Source organism: Ixodes scapularis, unplaced genomic scaffold (genome assembly GCF_016920785.2).
Source record: "Ixodes scapularis isolate PalLabHiFi unplaced genomic scaffold, ASM1692078v2 PGA_scaffold8__174_contigs__length_109621045, whole genome shotgun sequence".
Taxonomy (NCBI): domain Eukaryota; kingdom Metazoa; phylum Arthropoda; class Arachnida; order Ixodida; family Ixodidae; genus Ixodes; species Ixodes scapularis.
In genome coordinates this window covers 58,934,238-58,958,801 of record NW_024609883.1, presented here as the reverse complement: position 1 = coordinate 58,958,801, position 24,564 = coordinate 58,934,238, and the positions used below count along the sequence as shown (strand labels likewise).

The window sequence follows — 24,564 nt, the reverse complement described above, 5'->3', positions numbered from 1 at the left end:
TGCCTGAGACTGAAGTTGGCGATGATTCTATATGGTACGTATGCATCAGAGTCAAATCAGTGAATTGTGAACGAAGTGTATATCCGGGATAGCTGTTTGTGTAGATCAGAAGTATTAAGGAGGGAGAGAAAAAGAACGACTTAGCTGCATTTGAGACTTCTCCTGTGCCTTCTTTCTTCGACTTCAAAGTTTTCTATTTTTTCCCTCACCACGCTGTCGGTTTTTAACGCATCCGTGGTTAAAATAAATAAACTGTTTGGCCGAGCGCTCTGTGCGCCGTTAGTTACTATAATGCATACATTATCTTAATACATCAAATTACGTTACAGCATACCTGAACTGGTAACCGACATTCCTAGCCACATCTTTTTTTTTTTTTTCGCGAAGCTATCAAACTTTCGAATTTCCTCTGATATGCTACCAAGCGTCTACTAGAAACACTAAATAACGTGAAGTCAAATGTCACTATAGGGGCTCAATACAACCTGTTTTCGACCGTTTACAAAAATACGATGTCTTGAAAGGAAAGAAGGCGCTGCTCACGCCACAAAGGCGAAACAGATAATAAAAAAAAAAAAAAAAAAGAACGCGCGGAATATTGTATGTTTATAGACTGCTTGCTCTACGTTCCAGTCATACAACGCTTGACGTCACCCAATTAGCGTGTGCGGGAAACTTAGGACGTTGTTTTTGGTATCATCTTCGTTCGTCAAATTTTTCGTTGGCAATGTTCTTCTTTTTTTGTTTTTTCCAGTTTAGATATGTTCAATTTTAAATAGCGGGCAGAGAACAGTAACACTTGTGTATTCCGAATATCTGCGTTCGAATGGTACTCCCGTACCATCAACGGAAGCACGAGCGCCAGCCGAACGCCGCCGCAGCTCTCTTGTCCAAACCTCTGACACTTTCGGGCCTCTACTAGGTGAACTAAAACACGACTTCAGCACTACGGGCTTTCTACCTATAGGTGTAATGGCAGGGTGTTCGCGAATGCTCACTCTCCTTCCCTGGGTCACGTCCAGTGACGACGCGAAATCTACAATATTTCGAAAGTTGTGGACTATCTGAGGAATATCCACGCTTTACACGCGTGCCAGATTACAGCCGCCATTGTTGATCTTCTTTTGTTTTACCAGGATGCCGAACCACTGAAATGGGCGCTGACGAGCCTCCACTAGAGGCCGGTGTCGAGAAAGAGGACAGAGTCACATATAAAGTGGCAATAACCTGTCTTGTTGCGACAATGATGAAGTGAAGTACACGGAATAAATGGAAACAAAAACTGAAGGTCGGTTATGGCGCCCAGTGATTTCCCTACACACATTCTAGGGAAGGACGAGCGGGTGTACAGCCGCCTTCTTTTTCTGAAGGCACCCCCTTAATTCGCAACGACTCCTCTATTCTCAATGCCCCCCCCCCCCCCCCCCCCCCCCCACCCCTAATTTCGATTCCTGGGGAAACCCCTGATGGCGGCGCCGACGCACAGCTGTTGGAAAGCGTCTGTGCCCATTAATAATGGTAACAGAATTTATGACACGTAATATTACGACCACTGAAACACCGAGTGTACGTTAATTGGAATGAAAAACTAACAAAAGCGTCTTGAATGACCTGTGGCGGGGATGCTCCTCATACTTCCCAGGATCTTTGACGTCATAATTTCCACCGAGGTTCCTCCCACATATAGGTTTATTTTTTTTCTTCATATTACACTAAAGTCAATGCATTCAATAGGAGAGTGTGAGCTCACAAAAAACATTGGACATATTTCGTATAACGAGCGCCGTGGGGCGGTTCGTACGCGAACTACACATGAAAGGCACCCCAACAGGACTCCGCTCGTCAAAAGACATTATCGTGCCGTTGTATCGTGTGTGTGTGTTTTTTTTTTTTTTTTTGCTTTTTATGCCCTATGCTTTTGACACCCAGAAAAAGAACCGTGAAAAAAGACTAAATGTGCGGAAAGATACTGTAAAACCTTTTACTTTAGCGGCCCCCACGTTTCGCGAATCTGTCACAGAAGACATAATCGCGGGCACCAAATTTTCCGAATTCCAGACGCCTGCATTGAAACTTTTCGCTATCGAAAATTTCGCGTGCCCTTAAATTCTTGCGAACATTCAGTGTTTTACATTAGGCGTTGATAATATCGGTCGAGCGGGACGGTGCCCTGCGAAAATGGACACAGCAGGAATTGAGGCGGCCAGGGGAGACTGTCTGCGAGTGTGCGGAAGCGTTCTGGAAAAAGGCTGCACAGTAGTAAAAAACACTTTCGACGAAACAATCTAAGCAATGTATGTGATTACTGCGGGAAGGCGGTTGCAATCAATCGACGTTTGGTGTTTGAGAGAACGGGGAAACTTATTACGTTTTTAAAATTGGGAAGGCCGGCGTTACGACTACGATCCATGCGAGAAAAGATGTAGCCTTGGGGACTTAAAGACTCATTAACGGACATTGCAGTGTCCCCGTTGCTGAGCGCGTGCCCTTTTAAGAGCGCATTTCGCACCCGGTGAATTTGTTTTTTCTAAATACCAACATGTAGGAACGGCCCAAAATGACACTCAGCATAGAGTGTTACATCGCGTTCAAAAACCCGCAAATTTCGCGGCTTCTGAAATATACTCGGTTGTGGCTGGGGCCATATTGTAATGATTTAGACAAAAAAAAAATATTTATTTTGTGAAATTTGTGTGTGGGGGAGGGGTCAGTGTCCTTTGAAGATACTTGAACGGTACTCAGCACCCGTAAATAAATCAGTTAAAATCAGGTACTTCTCTAGACTTTGTAATCAATTGAATTCATTAATTAGGCAGCAATCACGAGATTAATCTGATTACTTTCGGAAGTACTAAGATTAGTTGTAACCGTTGCTATTTTTCCCTCCCCTTTCTAATGCCGGCTTTTTGTTTCTACAGTTTCCTGCCATGGATTTCACTAACCAAGTCACTGACAGAAAGAATCTTTTACAAAAATGTGTTGATTAGAATATATGTAGTTCATATTTCGGTGATTCGGATCAAATGATGGACAGTACGAAACACTCGTTTTCAAAAGGGTGAAAAAATATGTCGTTTTGAAAATTTGAAGCAATCGGTGAAGTAACAGCCACTTTTTTTAATCAACGGCCAACTACTTTTTTTTCCCCCTTCGAACAATCAAGTAATTTAAATTTGTACGTTTGAACCAAGAATATTTGTAATTGCAATCGAATATTTTTTTCTCAAATATCCTGTACAAGACTGTTTTTGAAACCTGCACTAAACCCCTCACTGACGTCCAGATTCCCTTAGCTTGTTAGCATTCAGATTAAGTTACTAAGACAGGGCACAATTAGGGTGGTGTGCAGAATGGAGAATGGCGGATAACAGTGGTGAAAGATGAACTGCGATCGCTAACTGGCAGTTTCCAAAATTACTCTCATAATAGAGAGAAAGAGAGAAAACTGGAGTGTACACTATTAGAAGGCGATTCGATGCTTAGCGGTCCCATTATTTACAGCTACGGTCAAAGCTGACTGGCTTATCTAAAAATATGAAGAAGAAAAAATCTACCATGTTCTCAGTTTGCAGACCAGAATAATGTCTGCTTTCTTTCTAGTTTTGCTATCGTTTTCCTCGAGCTACGTAAAAATTAAGACGAAATGAAAGCTATGTGGAGGGTGGCTCAGGTCATTTGCTTCTCGCTCTGGTATTTGCCTAGAAGTTCATGGCGATCTTTTTTTTTTTTTTTGGTTAGTGTTGTTTTACTGGGATATTTTCGGTATCCAGCAGAAAAGTAGACAGAACAATACAAACCACTAAACGCATACAAAAGATCTGAGCGCTTTTCCGCGTCTTTGCGTTCGGGCGGTCATTTTTCAGGGCCGTTTCCTTCGGTAGGGGAGGGGGGTGAGAGTCCCTTAAGCAGGAAACTGCGTGTTCCTGTCACCAAGAACACTAAAATGCACTCCTCTTCTTTACCGCGTCTGCCCTCTTTTTCTTTCCTGAGTGAAGTGGAATGTTTTGTCCGTGCTCCTAGAGGAGCTGGATTTTTATATTTTGGGGGGCATCTGTTTGCTTGGTGCTGTTGCAGTTACTTCCTGTTCGAACTCAATGGTGCGAGCAAGAAACGTTGTCTTTTTCCACATTCTATCAGTCATTTTTGCACCTCAATAAATAGAGAAGTTGAGCTAGAAATAAAAAAGAAACACACGCACATGATAAGCAAGCTTGAGTTCTCAGGTTAAGTCAGGGACTGCAGTCTGATGTGGTTCTGGACCTTGAATGCAAGCCATCTTATTCATGCTAGGAAACCAGAGCGACCAGGCTAAAAAATTTGTTGAACACACACAAAAAAAAAAAAGTTATGTATCTAATTCCGCGTTCCTGTACTAAACAGTGCATGCGGCAAATTGGCGATTGCCTGAACTATAGATTGAGGTAACACTGTTTAAATGTAAACATGTTGGGGCATACTTGGGTATTTACTGCCACGACTGTGAATGTGCGATCGATTTTAAATGTTCAGTCATTGGAAAAAGCTACAACGTCCTAGGCGGAGATGATTACGTACCTAAAGGAAGGTTGTGTAAGCGCCCTATCTGTTTTGTTATGTGGCGAAACGTTTCATTAATTTCAATCTCATTTGACTTATTTACTTTCAGGGCATAAAGCATTAGAGAGTGGGGGAGCAATGAATCTTTAGTAAAAAACTCACGTGGAAAAATCGACAAACATCATGATTAACAAAATCGACCAAAAATGCTAATCAACGCCTTTTCGAAAAGAGCACTGTGCACAATTGAAACAATGGGGGCCGTAAGGTGGCTTCATTCATGGGATATGCATGGTGTGGAATGGTAAAAGCCATTGCAATTTGAATAAGGGATGTCAACTTCATGTTGATGATCGAGTGGGGATGAAACATAGAAATTAAGTTCAAAGAGCCTTTCTCGCAGTGTAACGTTAGTGTAATAAATTTTGTGAAATATGTAAAACCCTTAATGTTCGCGAGCCCTCAATTTTCGCGATATTCACGAATTGAAGAATTCGCGAAATTTAAGGGCGCGCGAAAATTTCGGTCCTTAAAGGGCAACTCCGGTCCATACTTTCGATTTTGGGATTATGGCTGTTTTTAGTGCAGTTAGCGCCCCTGAGTTGCAAGGTGTAATTTTTTTCTCGTTATTGTGCGTAGTTTTCAAGATATCGACGTCTCAAAGTTTTCTTTGGGGCGCGGCCGACAAAACCGAAACTAGCCGCTCGAGGTTCCGGCAACACTGGAAATCAGCCGCTATGTGGACGTGACGCCAAGATCGTCCTCGTTCAGCGAGTACGCAGTCCAAGCGGCAGCTACCTCTGTTGCGCTAGTCGTCTAAAGATAGAAGGTAAACTGATTTTGTTTTAATTCTGCATATGTGGTAGTTATCCAGCATATATAGCAAGAGTTGGTGCGTATACCCAAAAGGTAGCGACTGGAAAACCCGCCAACTCGTTCGGTGGCGTACTCGGCGGCCGCCGCCGCGCGTGCGCTATGCCCTGCCGTACTCGTTGCTTGTATACCCAAAAGCTAGCGACTGGAAAATGAGTGAACTCGTTCGGTGCCGTACTCGGCAGCTGTCGGCGTGCGTGCGGTCTCCCGCACTCGTCGCTAGGCCTAAATTGTCATCGGGGCTCCGTGGATGGAGCGGCGTTGCTCTACGCCGCGCTGCCAGTGACGTACAGTGCTGGGGCTTTCGCGCGGCGGGTCAGTCCCAGACACGAAGCTTTGAGGCTCTCCGGCGCGTTCCGCAACAACCGAACAGACGTGTGTCAAGCTGTAGACGTCTGTTTTTTCGTTATTTTTTTTCTCAGGCGCGTAAAAGCCGAATTTGTAAGCTACGACACTAATTCACCACATAAGTTCGTTCAGGTAATGAATCTTTGTACAAATTTAAAAAAAAAACTTGCCGCACTAAAAAAAAAAGGAAAGTTTTTTGGGCAGTCATTTTCTTCTCAAAGCTAGCAAAAGTTTTTGTAGGTGATAAAGGAAAACAGAGAACGTTAGCAAGGTGAGAACACTTTTTTCCCTTCCGCATTCCTACCCCCACCCACAACAATTTGTTGTTTTATTAGAATACATAGGATTTTAAGTTTTCCTTCGTAACTTTTGACTAAAGCAAGTTTTTTTTTTTTTTTTTTTTTTTGCATTTTTAATTATTATATTTACCTCCAGTCGAACTCGGGCAAATTAGAGAGTTGTAACTTACAAATCCGAACTTTCGCGATTTCTTTAAAGTCCCTTGTGGTATTCACAAGCGCAATGTTAATTAATACTGCTGCGTAACGGGTTCGAACGATTGGGAGGCGAATGTTTATATCGCATGAGCTTCACGCGCCGGCTGTTCGCTAGTAGTCGTTACGGACCTGAATACTACGCACGAGATTGCGTAGTAAACAAGCAGTGACGCAAAGCAGATCATTGTTTTCGTTTTCATTACAAACTTCAGTGTTTGGAGCTAGTTAGTGGTTGTACTCTACATGCCCACCATTCCCCATTCAACAGACATTCAATGGAGCATGAATACTCAATCTTCAACACTGCACTTGACAATGACTGTTTTATTTATTGATCAGGATACTTTTATCATGTTTACCTTTTCTGTACATGTACGATGGGCAAAGAGCGACGGCACGGCATCCTTTTTAAGCCTCGACCCCTTTGCTGACAAGCCACAAGCAACCAACACCCGTAGGTTTCGTTCGTAACTCTCCGGCGAAAAATGATCGGAGCAGAGCTTCGATCTGGGGGTCGACGTCCAAGGCTTTCCAAAGTCCACTCGTCGAACAGCGTCCACCCACACCTTCTCCAATTTCCGATCCGTTGGAAACTTGTGAAAAAGCACCTCCGGGTTGCGCAGCGGCTTGTTTGAGCAGCCCACAGCGCTTTAAGTTGTACTCGGCATCTTTCGAGGAACAGGTGGGCAGTCTTGGGCGCACCGAGTTAGTTACTCGCTGAAACGGCTCTAGGAGACCTCACAAGCAAATAAACAAAAGGCTATACCGAAGCTACACGGGCTACAGGTAAAAGCAACGGCTAAACACGCAATTACAAGCCGAAGTAGCGGTGGTAGCGGCACAAAGAAGCGCGCGCGACGGCTGCGCCGTGCGCCCGTCCGGAACGGAGGAAAAAAAGAGAACGATGTTGACATCACGGCCCAATGTTGCTTTAGCGATCGGCAACCCGCTGGCCGCCCGCTAAGGAGCAGCGGCTCGCGGCGGGTCGCGTTTTTATTATCGGCATTAGTTGAGAATGCGGCGTCCCACGGACGTGAAATTTCGGCTGGGGTCGTATTTTGTGTCACTAAAGCGATACCAGTAATTTAATTCATTTTGAGTTTTGGCCGGAGTTGCCCTTTAAGATTTTCAATGAAGGCGTATGGAATACGCGAAATTTAGTGGTCGCGACTATGTCATCTGTGACCGATTCGCGAAAAATAGTGGCCGCGAAAATAAAGGGTTTTACAGTAGACTTAACCGAGCGAGTTTTCTGCGTACTGAAAGATATGGAAGTGAAAGGTTAGCCTTCGTTAACGATACATTTGCCATTCGATGATTGCTTGAATAAATAAAACGTACTGATATGCTTCAAGCAATGCAATTAGTGTAGATTGACCAGGGTCCCAAATAGGCGACGCTTACTCTAGTTTGAGTCGTACGAGTGTTTTGTACAGTATTACCTTTAAAAAGGTCATAAAACAAATTTCCAACTTTTTCCTGTTTAGCTTCCCTCTTAAACTCATAAATTGCGCATTGTACCAAACAGTTCAAGAAGACGGAAAGGGGGGAGTCCCCTCTTGCTCGGACACTCGTTTGTGTACCCGGACACAGCCATTCTCCTCCGAGAAGATTAGCCCGTCGCTCAATATTCAGACAAAAGTTGCTTTCTCCACCCCGTCCCCCCCGAAGCTGACAGTGCTGTGGAACCTACGTGTTCGTTGGGCCAGCCACACTTTTGCCACGTGATGACGCTCTTTTGCGCATACCCACGCGCAGAGAAGGTCAGGTGATGAAAGGGACGCGGCTGATTGGTCCGGCAAGCGCGTAGCTTCTACCGCAATGTCAGCTTAGGGCTGAAGGGAATAAGTGAGGTCCGGTGCCGTGTGACGAGTGTTTGGACCCGGTGACGAGTGTTTAGGGACCGCGGATGTGTCACAGTGAAAAGGCAGAGATCTATCGAAGCGAAGGAGGTACGAAATTGTCCGCTGTGTTCCCAAGTCTTCGTACCGAAGGTCAGATTTTGACTTCCTACCTTTTTTTTTTTTTTTTTTTTCGGCTCTCTGAACGATGTGCTATAAGTAAAATCCCAATCCCAAATAATTTATCCCACCCCAAAATTCGTTTCATGGGTCCTTTAATGATTGTGGTGGCAATGCAAAGTTTCTCTTCAAGTATCCCAGCATGCGATTTGCATTGCTAGTTACGTTATCTATGTGATGTTTCCATGTTAGATCAGACGTGATATGTAAGCCAAGGTGCGTATTATACTGTGATGCCGTCCCTTTATATTATAATCTCCAGGTACAGTTGTACATCCAGATATGCGCATAGATTTACATTTAGTTGAGTTTAATTGCATTACCGTGATTCCCACCAAAGTTACACTGCATTAATATAATTTTGTAACTTCCTTAATTAAAGGCGTTCAAAGATTTTACGATTTTTTGCACGACGACAGCGACCGCGATAAAGGTGCTGGACTCCACTGGTGTGTGATTGCGTGCGCGTGTATATGTTTGGTTGGTCGTGAGCCATGACGAATATACTCCACTCGTTAGCTCAGCGATTGTGTGGCCTCTTGGTTCTGTCCTGCAGTCGTGCACTGTACGTTTTAATCATCATGCCTTACAAACACCCAAAAGCTACCATTTTAGAGGGGTTACGTTAGCTCAGGGGATTGTAATGTAATTCGCCATGGTTCGCTTTAAGTTGAATCACGGAGTTCCCTTTGATGAGGTAGCCATTTTGAGCTCTTGAAGCGTTCCGCTTCCTGACTTTATTGATCTATGTGGTTCCGTTTGCCTTGATTTTTCATTTCTTTTCTTTATCTGCTTCAAAGACCCGAGAGAGAAATACATATAGAAAACAAGATCAGAGATTAAAAAAGAGCAGTTGCATTCAATTTTCTAATGTCAAAGAAAGAAACTAAACCCAACCGCGCGGTTTTCTGGGGGTGTTTATGACCCAAGACAATTTCCATCTTTCTGATGACCTTCTCTGCACCTCCATGCGTTTTTTTTCTTTCTCTCTATTCTTTGTGCGAGAGATATCTACGCTCAACTCCGTCTCACTAAAACCGTGCAGTGCAACCAAAGCTACAGGGGAGAGGGTATTCCCAACGTGTACAAGAGGAGGGAAAGGAGGAAAGGAAGAATCCCAGTCCTTCTCTCCCATTCCTCCTTCCTCTCTTCTTGAACAGGTTGGGTACACTCTCTCATCTGTAGCTTTGGCTGTATTGCACTATTTTAGTGAGACGGAGTATAAGTATAAAATTGTTCTTCACCGCAAACCTGGGAGAAAATTACAAGAGTACTCGTGACTTGACCCCATAAGTGATGACGTCACAACATGGCGCTCCACTTGAAACATACCGTTGCTAGGGCCGTTGTTATGGGCGAAATCATGGGTGTTGGACGTGAGGTTAGAAGTTGTTTGATAGAAAAGTAAATTATTTTTTGTACGCCTTGTGTTATCTCAGTATGTAATCATGAATATCATTTCTATCGTCTCGGTACCATAAAGCGACGGCAAAAGCCCGTAATAAAGTTTCATAGGGGGTTTCGCCCTGCTAGCAGACGACACGATTGCTTCGCGGGTCCAGTGTTTCTTTCTCAATGAGTGCGCGACTGCGTTGAATGAAGTTGGTGACGATGAACAAAACCTCTATTCTCAGGGCCAACTTCCTGTAGGATTTTGGAAGCGACGAGTGCCCGTACACAGCTTTGATTGACGCTCGAGGTGGGCGAGCGCCCAAATGCTTTCCCGTGGAGCCCGCTTTCGCAATATTTGAGAAGTTGTAAACACTGCGAAGACGAATCACCTACAACGACGAAGTGAAGTGTCTCAAGGTCGAAGTGCAAGCCAGCAAACCTTTCAAGGATTTCTAAGAGCACAGTTCTTCAGTTCACATTTGTCTGATCAAGCGAACTGTTTCTTAACATATGTATATATATACAGGGTGTTTCAGAGAACTGAAGCCAAATCGCTCCTGCGAAAACTACTTATCGCAACGAAAAAAGGCTTGTGTCGTTTTGGTCCTGGACCAGGGGCCCATTTAGGAAAATTGTTAAAGTCCGGGATGATTAACATGTTAATTATTTTTGCGTAATTCACTTTTTAATATTGTGTTTAAGGGCATGGTTTCAATTAGAAAATTGCTCAGCATCATGAAAAAACACTAAATCAACAAATTGGAGAACTATAGAAGGCACGCGAAGCATTTTGCGGCTTTCGGAAAAAGCGCACAAATTCGCTGGGTTTTTAAGTTTCGGTTTTCTATCGGAGCGCATATCGGCCCCGGCGGCACCGCGCCCCGTGGAGAAATAGTGCAACCAACCTCTGCTGCGTTGTCATCGCGCGACGCAGCAGAGGCTGGTTGCACTATCTCTCCACGGGGCGCGGTGCCGCCCGGGCCGATATGCGCTCCGATAGTAAACGGAAACTTAAAAACCCGGTGAATTCGTGCGGTTTTCCAAAAAGCCATAAAATGATACGCGTGCCTCCTATCGCTCTGTAATTTGTTGATTTACTTCGACGATGCTGGCCAATTTTATAATAGAAACCATGCCCTTAAACACAATATTAAAAAATTAATTACGCAAAAAATAATTAACGACTTAATTATCCCGGACTTTAACAATTTTTTAAGGAATAAATAAGGAATTGAGCCCACGCTCAATTACTTATCTACTCTACACGGTATCTCGAACATTCGACGTAGAATGTTCAAAACCGACTAGGCAAGGTGATTCTAGGCTCCTTATTTCTTAGAATCGGTATAAGAGTAAACAGAAACCGTATAAATATAAGGGGAAGTGTTCCTTTTCGGTCATGCGTGCAACATTACTTGCCCGGCGTTATTTTTCAGCTCCTTTGCTTTTTTGATGGAGTCTTACTTAAAAGTTAAAACTGAGGAATCAGTAGGATTTTTTCTGGGAGTGATGATTACAAGCAAGTACAAAACACACACCCATATTGCCAGCCTGAAAAACGAAATTTGGTGTCACAGACCGCTCATGTTACAGTCAAAATAGTTGTTCCTTCATCACAACGCACATCAACTGCAAAAATTAAAAAGGAGGGTTCGACGCTGCTTACGGATATTATGTTCTAAACAGATGCATATTCTCGCTGTATTTTTAGCAGTTCTCCAAGCGTGTGATAATTTTTGTCAGGTATGTATCTTATTGCACGCAAATACAATTCATTTTTGTAAACCTGATGAGTTCTTTTTTTTTTTTTCCTGACATGTTTTAAATAATTACAAAATACAAATCGTACCCTTGTGCTTTGCAGGCGGCATACTTCAGTCATTCCGCTTTCGTTCGTCGTGCGTCTGTCGTCTGCAGCAGACACCCCGAGGCGTCTCGAGGACCGGAAGTTCTCGTCGCAAATATTTCACTCACCATCCGATTCTCGGGTAACTTCTGCCATGGTAGTAAGTTTTTAGGCGTTTAAATTCCACCACCGATTTTTGACCGATCGTTCTTTCCGAACGAAATCCAGACCCATGTATTCGGCCATAACAACGCCCTTAGCAACGGTTTGTTTGGAGCGATGACCTCACACTTACGGGGCTCATTTTGGATGTATTCTTGAGAGTCAATTCAGAAATTTGTATGCGTTTCAATTTCGTTTATCGCCACTTCATTGCCGCCTTCCGAAATTGATATGGTTAAGTGTAATTGAGTTGCATGCGGTGTTACAATAACAACTCCCTGGTGTGTGTGATAAAGGGTGCGCGTTAGTAGTTGTGCTGTACTTTCCGAATTGTCTCCTACAGCTGAGATATCAGATGCCAGCTAATACTGGTTAACCTTCCGCCGTTTCAGCATTGACGGAAAACTCACAAGTCTCTTTGTGTGCTAAGGAGTTGGAATTAAAGGTTGTATTCTGTTCTTATTTTATTAAGATGCCGCAGCATTCCCATCTGATAACGACTACATGCGTACTCCCCTAACAATGAGCCCCATTAATGAGACTCTTACGTCGCTCTCTACTTTTGTTTAGTTATTTCAGTGTACTGTACTCGGTGTTCGTCGCGTTTCTTCTTAAAGAATTATGGTATAATTAATATAATTTTATTTCTAATTTGCTACCCGTTTATTAGAAAGGATGTTGTTTTAATCAACGAAGTGTTTCGCCCTTCATATCAAAATCACCGAGAACGTGAGAACGGCAGGACCTTCCTTCCCGATGCTCGATTTCCAGGACGCGCTCGTAGCCTTTGGCTCACGTGACGTCCAATTGTAATCAAAGGTAGCAAGTTCTCGCTGGAATTTGGACAACTGAAAAACCTCCCTACCGTTCTTATTCCGTCAGTGACTATATTATCAAGCAAATGGGCACGTAAATTCACTTACAAATAGTTGAAGTTAAACTTGAGGAAGAAAACGAGAGAGGACAGACTACCACAAACATGGAAGTTTGTGGTTGTCCGTTTTTCTCGTTTTCTTCCTTGAGTTAATTTATCCTATTCCAACCCGCTCGTTCTGTCCTTAAATAGTTGAAGCTTCCATTGTTTATTTCATGAAATCTTGAAAACCCGCGAATGTTTGAACGAAATCCCCACGCGAAGTTAATGGGAAAGATTAGGTAGCCAAGAGCAAGTTCTGTCTGGAGCGCATGACTCCCGGGGTCATTCGCCCATTTTCTTTGATCACAATGGCAAAAGATCGAGATATAAAAAAACACACATTCTCACAAAAGTTTACCGTCTCTTTTTTTTTTTTTTTTTTAAGTGTTCTGGGGCGAAGAACTTTAAATTGCGATCCGCCACCGAAGAGAAATAAAAAGAGCTATTTGAAGCCAGTTCGCTTTGATATCCGTCTGTGCTCTTTTATTCTCCGTAGGCGTGCGTTCCAATTTCCGGCCTTGCGCACGAAAAGACCCCGAGAGAACAAACGTCGAGTCAGACAGACGGCTCCGCAAGGGTGGTCTCCGGGAGAACCCGCCAAAACGCTTCACGGCACATCGCGGCTGCAGACGGACAAAACGAGTTCTGTGACGTCATTGCTGTCTACGATGACATCATGGTTGTCTGCGTTGACGCCATGCGTGTTTCTGACGACGTAATGGCTGTCTGCAGTGACGTCATGCCCGGAGGACATGGGTTTATTAGTGGAGAGAACTCGGAGAGACAAAGGCGGAGGCGGCGCGCACACCTCGTCTGTTGTTATTTATGTCCTGGTTTTCTTTTTGTTTTGTTGGCGGTGGTTGTTGTTGTTACGCGAGTCGAGTGCTCGCTGAACTGTGACTGGGAACGAGGCCATTGACATTGGCCTTGCTACTACTACTCGTTGTGAGCTGGGGGAATCTAAAATCGTGCTTTTATTGTGACTGTGATCTACACGAGGTTTTATTTCAATCAGTCTCGCCAATAAAAATGATAGGTCGTCAAAAAAAAAAAAAAAGCAACGCGAGAGAAACGTGGTTGGTAGATTTTATAAGGTGGCATAGATTCCGAGGCTGACTGTTAAATGAGCCAGAGATATCGGCTTCCGCACTTTACGGGCATTACTTTTTAATAAGAGGTGGATTGGCGTAGTCGGCTTAGCCTTCTAAAACTTAGGACTCACCTGCCTCCCTAAAACAATTTGGTCAACAACCTTGATAATATCAAACAACGGGCGCTCACGCAAAAAAATCAGGACGGCAGTCGGGTTTATTTGTCTTATCAAGAGGTAGCGCCACAAGTCACTGAAACAAAAGGTAGAAAAGACTCCATGATGGAACTCAAGTGGACTTCGAAAGCAGAGGACACAGGTGCGCGACATGCATTTGAAACGTTCGATAATTGCGTTTTTTTATCTTTTAGTATTAGGCGACGGTAATCTACAATCTGATTAAACGGAGCCATCTGGGCGATTGCCAGTTGCAACGCGTTAGGTAACAGACTCCCGGTCATCCCTGGATGAGACTACCGTACCCCACTGCAGGACCTATCGGTTGTCGGCGTCAACGCACATCGTTAAAATTTCCAAGAAGGTTATTCTTATCTTTATTTACAGAAACAAAGCAATGGAAGGTTTCCAAAGTTGACGCTTTTTTTCACGCGTCTTTTTCAGTTGACCTCCATCGAGATTTGCGGCAAAAAGAAATATATCGCCAAAATTTGCTTTGCAGTACAACTTCCCATCCCTTTAGTCTCGGTGTGTTCCAAATGGTTCTCTCACAAAGGATTTGCCCCTGACCAATGATTTTCCCATAATAATGATCTAAGCCAAACTTTGGCTTCCGCGGATGCTCACGCCCATGCAAAACCAGCCAACAAGCAAACCCGGTTGAAGCCATGCAGATTCATCAAAGCACAAAAAAAAAAGAAAGAAAGAAAAAAAAGATGAAGTTATCCTTGCTGAAGGGGATGATTGGCGTCTTTGCAGTTACGATGGCGTGTTCATGGGAGATTTGGTGCTTACGCGCCAAATAGTCACAAAAAATATGGAGAGCAACTCCTGACTAGCTGATCAGTTGAAGGGAATAGTGCCTCCCTTTATACGAAGTATCAGTGGAGATGGATTAAGATCACCCCGGTCTCTCGTGATCGCAGCTTTTTATCCATGGTAATACCCTGAATTTTATTAAGGCCAATCATAACAGACCTTTAGATTAATAAAGTGTGGGCAGCCATATTGTCAAAGCCCCTGCGAGGACCACAATGATAATGCGTAACTACTCTGAATTTTCGACTGATTGTGTACAGTCAGAAGCAATGAATGTCTGAGGAATAATTCTCTATTATCTCAATATTTCGCATGAAACATGCACCAGTTAATCCTGCAGATTTCCATACGACACTGAACTAATCTGCACTCACTACGTAACGTGAGTACATTTCTTAGGTCACATCTACCCATCTACTTCGTCTTTGTGTTAGGTGTATACAGTATGTTACAGGCGCAATCGGGGTTTCCCCCAGGACATTGACATCCCACATTCTTCGATTCTACCGCTCCTGCACAGGCGTACTCCAGAAAGACATAACTTAAAGAAGAATAAAAAATGACGAAGAAACGACGGTTAACTTGTCCCAAAACAGGACCCGTAACATGTCGAGCGTGTACGGGAACGGTCCTCGCCTGACTTCCGCCCTCAGAAGGAACAAGAAGCGATGATCCCGAAGGCTCGAAGCGCAGTCAGCTGATGGACAGCCGACGCCGCTGGCTGCTCTTGCCGCTCTTGTTCGTTGATTCCTCGCGCGAGCACCCTCCAAGTCGACGTCAAGTTCGTGCGTTTTGATCAGAAAGAAGATACGAAGAAAGGGCGGCGCAGTCGTGCCTTCCAGGAGACGAGGCTAGGTCCCTCTTGTCTTCTATTCCAGACCGAAAGGTTGGATGGGTCTTGTGGATCAGCGGAATCTGATCTCTAATTTTTAGTTCTTTGTCGTTTTTTTTTTTTTTTTTTTTCGCCGCTGGATCAACGAACCGTGCGCTTGTCTGCCCTGTCATGACCCTGTCGTACAAGGTGGTTTTCTTAGTGTTGTTTGTAGTTGAGTCGAGTCTCGGCTAAGGTTGGCTTCTTGTGGATGCAACTATGTTTCTAAAGTGTGTCAAAAAGTCAGACTGGTCGAAGGGATGACTTAAGACGGCTTAAAGTCATTGCGCCGTGAAAATCGGGGTGATTGTGTCGGCACTGTAGAGAAGAAGCCGCTAGTGTAGCCCGACTTCTCACTTGGTTTTCGTTTAACGCGCATCCGTAGTATATCGATTTCATTATATTCTGTCGCAAGTTTTGTTTTAGTTTAGATCAACGAGGATACCACAAACGCGTGCAGTGAACGAACGAGCGCGTACACAGGTATTGAACCTCAAGTTGTGCTCGAGTGTTAATTGCACAGCCTGGTGTAAGAACAACATCAGATTACGTCGGGCACTGATAACATGATCTTTGTGGGACGCACGCTTGTGAGAACGCACGGAGGCACGGCTCGCCCCTTTTTTTTGTGTGTGTGTGTGTTTTTCATAGAAAATATAATTTTGCCTCGTTTATGCACGTTCACCGTCAAATACAATATTCTCGAGACAATGTTACGTTTTTCTGACGGGGGAGAGCGTACTACCCGGGACTGAATGACGAGCGCCTTCTGGTCAACTTTGTTTACCGTTTAACCAGGCTATATCGATTTGCTTCGGAATTTTGTATTTTACGCAAAAGGTATGATTGACTCAAGTTCATCAAATGTCTACAAGATAAGCAGTATATATTATCTGTAATTACTCACTTGAAGAGGGATAAGCTCTTCAACGTTCATATCCTTCAGAGCTACCTTAAAGGAACCTGAGAATTTGTTTCTCCGAGGCCGACAAGAAGCCACAGAGCCTTCAGGGCTAAAGAGAGTAAGCCTCGAGGAAGCCGAATACCGGTTTGCACATCCAAGTTCGAGTGCAACCGAGTGGGTTGTGACCACTTGTAATGCTTCCGACGGCATTACAAGCGGTCACTGGCACAATCCATCAGGTAGTCTTTTTCCGACTGGTGTGTTTATCACGTCCAAAATAATAATATCTCGAGTTTTTTTGTTTTTTTTTTTTTGCTTGGTGACGCCATGTTCTCGCCGTCCGCGATCTTCGCGGTGTCTCAGTCGCGGTGGTGTATGTGGCAGAAGCCTGTTCTGCTGCAGGTCTCTCTCCAGTGCGGCAGTTTACGGAAGCTTGGGCAGCCAGAAGTTGGGACGCCGTGATGACAGTGACACTGGCGTCCGCTTGTGCTTGTCCCCAAAATTTCTACGACCAACCGCAAGGATTGCGACATCCGACAGCATAGCACTCCCGCTTATGTGACGTTGCCACTTCGGACCCACTTTTGATGTGTGCGCGAGACAGGACGCTAAACACACAAGTCAAAGACGCGCATATGGATCTGCGGACTAGAGTCGACGTTTTTGCAGAGCAGGCACGATCAATTCTACGCACTGTTAATGAGAAGTAGTAGCTTATTATATTGCCAAAAAGTATGCAAGAGTCACGGCGAAAGAATTATGCGTAAAAAAAGTACGCAATATACGCTTCGTTTCACGCGAATCCGGATTCTCCGGTTGCGCAGTGCCAACACCTCGTGTTTGCAAATGCCGCCTCGTTTGTAAACAGCCTGTAGGTCTGCACGCGGTTTCATCTTATGCTAACTCAATCGACGAACCCCAAACATCCTAAAAAATATATTACGCTCATGGGGGGCCGATGTTCCTATTAGAAATATGATCAAAGTTAGTGGCACCATCTGGTATTACAGACGCCATTTTCAAATAATAAGCATCGTTTACGTCTTCTACACCCAAATATTCGGCGATTTTGTCAAAATATAATGTATAACGCGCCTAAAAAGAGCAAAAATAGTGACGTCGAAATCTCCACGCGATTAACTATTGTCATCGGTCAAAGTTCATGGAGACGGTGGGAACCCGAAAAGAACCCTTTTGCACCCCCCTCCCCTCCCCCCCCCCCCCCCTTCCAAGAGTCAGTAGTGCCTGTCCATTTCCATAGACCCTTTTCAGAAAGGCACCGCCATCTTGAAATATCACGACTTCCAGTATGGCCGAAAGCATAGTTTTGGTGCCGCCATGAAAATAGTATACATTTAGGATATAAGCGTGGCGTCACCCATTCTCGCTTTGTATCGTCTCCTTTTTTTTTTACTATTTGCAGGTTAATATATTTTATCAGTTTTTTGTCGCCTTTACCGGATACGCCTATCAGGTGGCCGTGGGCTAGAGTAAGCGAAAAAGGTCGTTGCTGCGACTTTACTACAGTCCGTCGCAACTCAAGAAGGTAGGGCGAGTGAAAGAAAGGCCGGGGAGGAGGAAGCAGAGGGAACGCGGGAGAAGACGAGGAGGTTTCCCCTTTTCCTCTCCAGCGTTCCGTCTGCTTCCTCATCCGCGGCCTTCGATGCTCTCCCTTGCCCTACCTTCTTGAGCTGGAATTTACTACAGATCTGGTCATTTGTATTGACTAAAACCCAGCAAACAATATGCCATCAAAGACAAGGTTCTACGAGTTAGAAGCGAGGCGTCGACTGCAACTCTGAAGCCTCGGTCCCACTGCTAATACTGTGTACAAACAAGTGTGCCGACTCTGTACGAGGCATGTTTCTTCCTCTCATGTCGGTCACGTATTATTGGTCCCGCAAAAACTCTCTGACCACATGTCCCAAGCAAATATGTATAAAGCAAACATGCGTCGAACATACTTGACGCATGTCCGCAAAACATTCTGTCGTCATGTCTGCAGCACACATACTGTTTTTGACAGTATCATGATGTACATTATCTGCTTCCTCGGCCCGTCCGCCCCCCCCCCCCCCCAAAAAAAAAATAAGAAAGAAAAAAACAGCAACAACATTATAATTCTTTATTTCCTACATAATCTACGCGTCGCCATAACGCTCATTTTCCGCACAACTGTCGCGCCGGCGGTCCGAACCGGTTGCCAGAAAGCGTTAATTTAAAAGCTATGTGTGATTTTCCGATAAAATTTCAATCTGAAAGTTTTGGTAACTGGCGCCATACAACAGCAGCGTGTATGAGAGGTGCTCCGTCGGGCGCGTATTTTCCTAATGAAAAGTTTAGAAAGTCGCGTAACTTTTTAATAAGATCATCGTTCATTCAGAAAAACTTGGGCATGTGGTTGGGGTCGCTCGCGCTACATCTTGACGGAGAATAATCATTCGGCGATGCGAAGTTTATTTGAGCCATCAAAATATATATACATATAGTTACATATTTTCCCCTCACAGTCTGCATAACGTCCTTGGGTAAAACGCGATATTCCGAATATTTACGCCACGGAATTTTTTTCTTTTTTTAGTTTTAAACGTGAATTTTACTACTTTCTGAATTTTTCCGCTTCTATAATATTTTATACGAAACCAAAAGTTGGTAGGGACAAGAACGCTAGCACCAGACCTTGGAAATGACGCCATTTTTTGTTGATATCATTCAACTACAGTGTCAGATCTAGCACCATAATGTCGTTTTTATGTCCTTTGTGATTTACCTCTTGCCACACTCCCTTTTCCATTTCAAATAGCGCAAAAACAAAGGGATGACCGACTTTGATTTTAGAAGAACAGAAGATACCAGTGAGCATGTTGTGCATTGCAAACGATGTAATGATGAGAGAGCGTTATCTGAATTCAGGCATGTTCAAGAACCGTACAGGTCTAGTATGAAGACTGATATATGCGACGCACGCAGACGATTACACAAGCAACGAGGCTTTATAAAATATAGAAAAGACCAAGTGAGCTTTTACATCATGTTAGAATGCTCTGTTGTGTACTTTATTAACATGGTAGCAAAAAAAAATTATATTAAACTAATGAATACTCTATTGTTAGCTATAAATATTTGCTGCTAAATGTAAACGCAAAAAAAACGAAATGAAAAAAAATTGATGAACTTGATGTGTCTTTTGAAGGGGCACTGACACCCCAAAGGTCGTATTTTTTTTAATTGTCTAAAACGATGCAAGTTATAGTCATAGACACGCAAAAAAAAGCCGCATCGCGAAAAAAAAAAATTCCCCCCGTGCGCGCGCGCGCCTTTTTATTTTTGGCGTTTATATTTCCCGCGCTCACCTCCTTGCTTCTTTTGATCGGTGATGTCAAAAATCAGGAAATTTAGAACCTTTGTAGGCGACATTTCTATAACATTTAATAACGGCTTTCGTAAAGCAAGTTTTTTTTTTTTTTTAACGGAGTTGCGAACGCACTACGACCGCTCTTTTTGAAATACCAAAAATCAGATTTTGGTGTGATGTCGCTTCCTGGATTTGTATCCTCTCACGGAAAACTTGGCGGCGCTCGAGCAGAGGATGATCGGCGAGTCGAGGGAAGAAACCGTTTTTTTCCCATGCCGGCGCCCTTCTATCCCGGCTGCTCACCTCCTCCTCGCTTCGGGTCGCGGTGGCAACGGCGCTTTGCTTCATGGCGTGGAGCGGAGGTCCGAAAGAAAGTCGAGTCGCAGGGAACCGCAAAATTTGACTAACTGCACTGGCGCGGATCGCGCGGAAACTTCAAATTCACATTGGGATTTTTTTTTTTTTTTTTTCCAATTCAGAAATACTGAATTCCTAAGTTCCGTAATTTTGAGGGTAATGTCTCGGCATCGTTTTCAATCGTTTCGAATAATGAATAAAATATGATTTTAATAATTTTGATGTGTCAGTGCCAAATTAATACTAACTCAAAACAAAAAGACTCATTGAAAAAAAGATGAAATGCGAGGATGATGGTTTTAATGTATATATGCAGTATGACGGCGACTTTAAATTTGCGGGGGGGGGGGGGGGGTATTTCTTTTCAATATTCGAACTCGATGTTTACGCCACAGTTTGGCACACGCACAGTGTCAATGGACCTTTTCCGAGAAGCGTTCTGCGCACGCGCGAGCGCCCGATGCCAAGCAGCGGATGTCGGCACGAAAAATCGAGGAAATTCGGAAGGAGGCTGTCGATCAGCGAGTAGAACACGTAATTGCAGCATATATACAATCGTGTTACACACACAAAAAGAAAAAAAGAGTGCACGGAAAGAAAAGCATGACGTTTGGGTGGACGCCACGGATGCCCCCTCTTTAAAGTTGCGTTGGTCACGCGCCGCAGCTCAGAGAGCGAAGAAACTGGTAGCGTAGCTCCCATTATCGATTGGTAGCACGGGTAGGTCCTTCCTCGATTTTTACTTCGTGCAGCCACCACCTGATGCCGTCAGTATGTCAAAAAGGTCCATTGCGGTGGGCTCATTCCTAAAGGCATTCATATACCTCGCCCATTTTGAGTCTTCGTAGTTGTATGTGCAAAACATTGTTTTTCTAGGTTCCAGGAGATATATATTTTAGCAGGATTAAGATTCGTTTTCGCTAAGTCAATGGGAGAAACATGTCAACTCTGGAGTGCCCAAAGCGCTAGAACGCGGTCAAGGTCTGGTGGAGGCGCACTATGGCGCGGAGCCCACTCACCGCAGAAGGGAATGTTGGGAGGCGTCCACGTCCCGTTCGCCGAGCACATCCTCCTGCCGGGTCCCAAGAGTTCGTAGCCGGGGTCGCAGGTGTACGTGGCCACGCTGCCGACACTCAGGTCGTCCTTGGAGTAGGTCACACTGCAGTGGGCAGGAACCCACGGGTATCCGCAGTGCAACTCTGCTAAAAAAGGACGGTAAAGAAAGAGTACTGGTCAGGAATGGTGGCCACACTCGAAATGGACCAGGACACAAGCGATACCAGCTATTTTCCGTTCTCTCGTAAGCTGACACTGCATTAAAATTAACTGTTGGGCTAGTTGCGTAAACATCAATACAAAAAAAAAGCTCAACGGACGAGCACAGGACCAATTTTCAAACAGCACCAGTGTTTTCTTTTTGTTCGTTTTGTACTTGTTTTTTGCGCTTTTGTGTTAACGCTGATCACTGCAGTTGAAGCTACGCGTTCGCCGGACCAATAAGTCGTTTCTGTTTCATCACATGACTCGGCTCTCTGTGCGTGTATATATGGGAGGGGGCGTGATAATGTAGATTAAGCTCGATCTACGGCTTTCGATTTGTAAGTGATCTCAGCTTGGGAAAAAAGTGTGCCACCGCTTTCAGGTCCTGAACATTGTAACACTGATGCGTATAAATAGCTGCGACGGTTTTTTTTTTTTTTAATGTTTTGTTTGTCTTTAGTCAACCTTTTTATCGGATAAGGCTGCGGTCTTATTTATTATACAGTAACAATAAAATTATCGGGATTCACCACACTCTATCTCTATTGGAACGATAGTGACTAGGGACGGCATTCCCCCTAAGACGTTCGCAGTGCAACGAAATACATTCTGGGCAAAATGGTTTGAATGCGCTTTAAACTGACCGCATTAATTGGTTTCTTCACTCATCGCGCTGGGAAGCATTCTCTAAAAATGGGGTAAGATTGTCTGCTCGGAGTAAATCACGAAAAATCAAAAACTATGTTTGTCCTGTACTTTGAAAGTACACTAAACATATAATTTGTGTTACTGTAAATGAAGTAAAGAATAGGACAGCCAACTATTTATTTTCATGTCACATTTTTCAGTCTTAGTAAACACCAGAATAGCCAAAAACGATTTTGTGATGACTTTAAGAAAAAAGGCTTCGCGAGAAAATTTTCGTGGACAAAACCAGTTTTTATTTTCTTTCTTTTGACTTCGGAAGTTTCATGTATTCATACTGTATTCATACATTACGGCATTCCCCTAGTAAATCCCAGCGCGATATAAGTTAGCAAACCGATTTATGCGATCAGTTTAAAGAGCGTTCAATTCATTTCGCCCACGGTGTACATGATTGTTTCAATGACGTACTTTTAGAGTCAATCGGCACCGATATTTAAAGCGACCATTGAGTCTGCTGAATTTTCAAATAATCTATTCTATTGCAATATAGCACCGCATTGGTATAGAGCAGGGACGACCAGACTGCGCAGCTTCCAAACCACGTGCCGTTTTTAGGGAATAAACGTCGGCTCTCGCTATCTGGAGACTTTCAACGCAGTTATGGTTTAGGCCAAATTACTCCAGCTCATGAAAGTGCGCGAGTGCTGCCGTAAAGTATTAAAAAAAAGGAGCCACCGGAGCTGTTGATGTGCGCGTCTGCACTGAATCGTCGGCTGAAAAATAGACTAATGCAATTAAGGAAACAAGCGGCGGGGGCAAACTTCTTTTTTTATTTTAATATTTGAGGTAACTGAATGAAATTTTCAGTTTATAGTGCTATATCTCCCTTTTGTAAATCTGGCGTTAGTATTATCATAGCTTGTTTTTACGTTCTAAATGCACTGCGCATGCAAAAACAAGCCAACGTTCTTGAGTTCACGTGGGGCATAGCAATCCAAAGGGCCTAGTAAGACTGGATAATTTGCTCTTTTTAAGTCACTTGGTGCAATGAAAAACCAAAATAATGGATACAATAACTATGTCTTTAAAAAAATGAAAATATATTTTTAAAGGGTTAAGTGCCTTTGAAGTTTACATAAATATAAAAAAAAAGAAGCACACCTTCTAATTAAACCTAGACAGGTCCATTCTACGTCTCCTCGTGCTTATGAAATCCAAATCTGGTTGTCATAAAACAATATTACGGGAAAATATATTTTTTCTCCATACCGTGAAGGTTTTTCGAAGTTGCCAAAAGGGAAAAACGCGTTCGAATACTCACATAGATATTTTAGCGAAACATTTCGCGGCAGCAAAAACATTTTTTTTTGTTATGAAATACTAAGTTTAGAAAATATTGCGATGGAAAGGGTGATTAGATTAGCTCAGTTACGGAACTGCTGAGACACGCTGCTTGCATGAGCAGTACCCCCCTTCCCTCACCACGACTCGCCTCCCGTCTTTCGAGGAGTCGGACGGATGCTTTGGTAATTGTAGTGTATTCTACGGGATACGACAGTTTCGACTCGCAGCGTCTAGATGGCGTTCCATCGTACTCTATGGAATACACAGTTCGTAAACGAATATCTAGATGGCGCTTGGAAAGACGGGAGGCGGGACTTCGAGATCTGAGGTAATCTAGTAACGTTGGTTATGCCTAAATAAAATAAAAGGCGACGTCGCAATTTAAAGACCCGCGCATACGAGCATGACTCATGTTTATGCCTTTCCGGGTCGCCGGGGTGTTTTCAAATGCGATTTCGACTAATTTCGCGACCATATTCGGTCCTTATCGTTTATAGATAAGATATGAAGATGTAAAGATAATAAACCGCACTAAGACCCGAAATCACAGTTTTTTTGTGCAAAATGTTTTACTGGCAACCAGTGACCAAGGTCGCCAAGGTTTTTATTTGTACATGACATATGAGAGCCCAACTACCCAAAACACTATGTGTTCCTCGAAATTCGTTTTCTTTTCGCCCGAAAACCGCCGACCGAGAACTCGCCGGTTAGGGTCGAGCTCACTCTCTTCTCTGGGGTCAGGTGCCGTTCTCTACGGTTTAGACGCACAACAAATGTAATCAAAGACTTGGGCCATCGAAAGCACACACTCAATATTAAGAATCGAACAAATATGATACCCATTTTTTGTGGCTTATAAAAAACTGCAAACAAGTTTATTAAAGCAAAAAAAAAAAAAAAAAAGGTAGCACAGAGAACCGGAAGCACTCTGTACATTCTCAGCATTGCGTCGTATCCCGAGACTGGCGGGCTGGGCGGCTGAACGAAGCAGGTGGCGAACGACGGGCATGGGACCTCTGCTTCAAAACTGTTGATTTTTCTCAGTACTGCCCCCCCCCCCCCCCCCAAAAAAAAAAATTTGTTTCGCTCCAAAATAAAAAACAATAAAACTTTTTTTTTTTTTATTGATCAAAGTAATTAGGATTTAT

At 43.7% G+C, this 24,564-nt stretch overlaps 1 protein-coding gene across 1 annotated transcript in view; it reads right to left on the bottom strand.

Moving 5' to 3' along the window:
- Positions 1-21,481, bottom strand: part of LOC115308197 — a 78,874-nt gene extending 57,393 nt beyond the window's left edge. The window contains exons 1-2 of the mRNA XM_040210702.1: positions 21,475-21,481; positions 21,184-21,366 (exon numbers count right to left, since the gene is read on the bottom strand). Coding sequence (XP_040066636.1) covers positions 21,184-21,366; positions 21,475-21,481 — 190 coding nt within the window. The remainder of the gene's footprint in view (positions 1-21,183; positions 21,367-21,474) is intronic.
- Between the last annotated feature and the right edge of the window lie 3,083 nt (positions 21,482-24,564).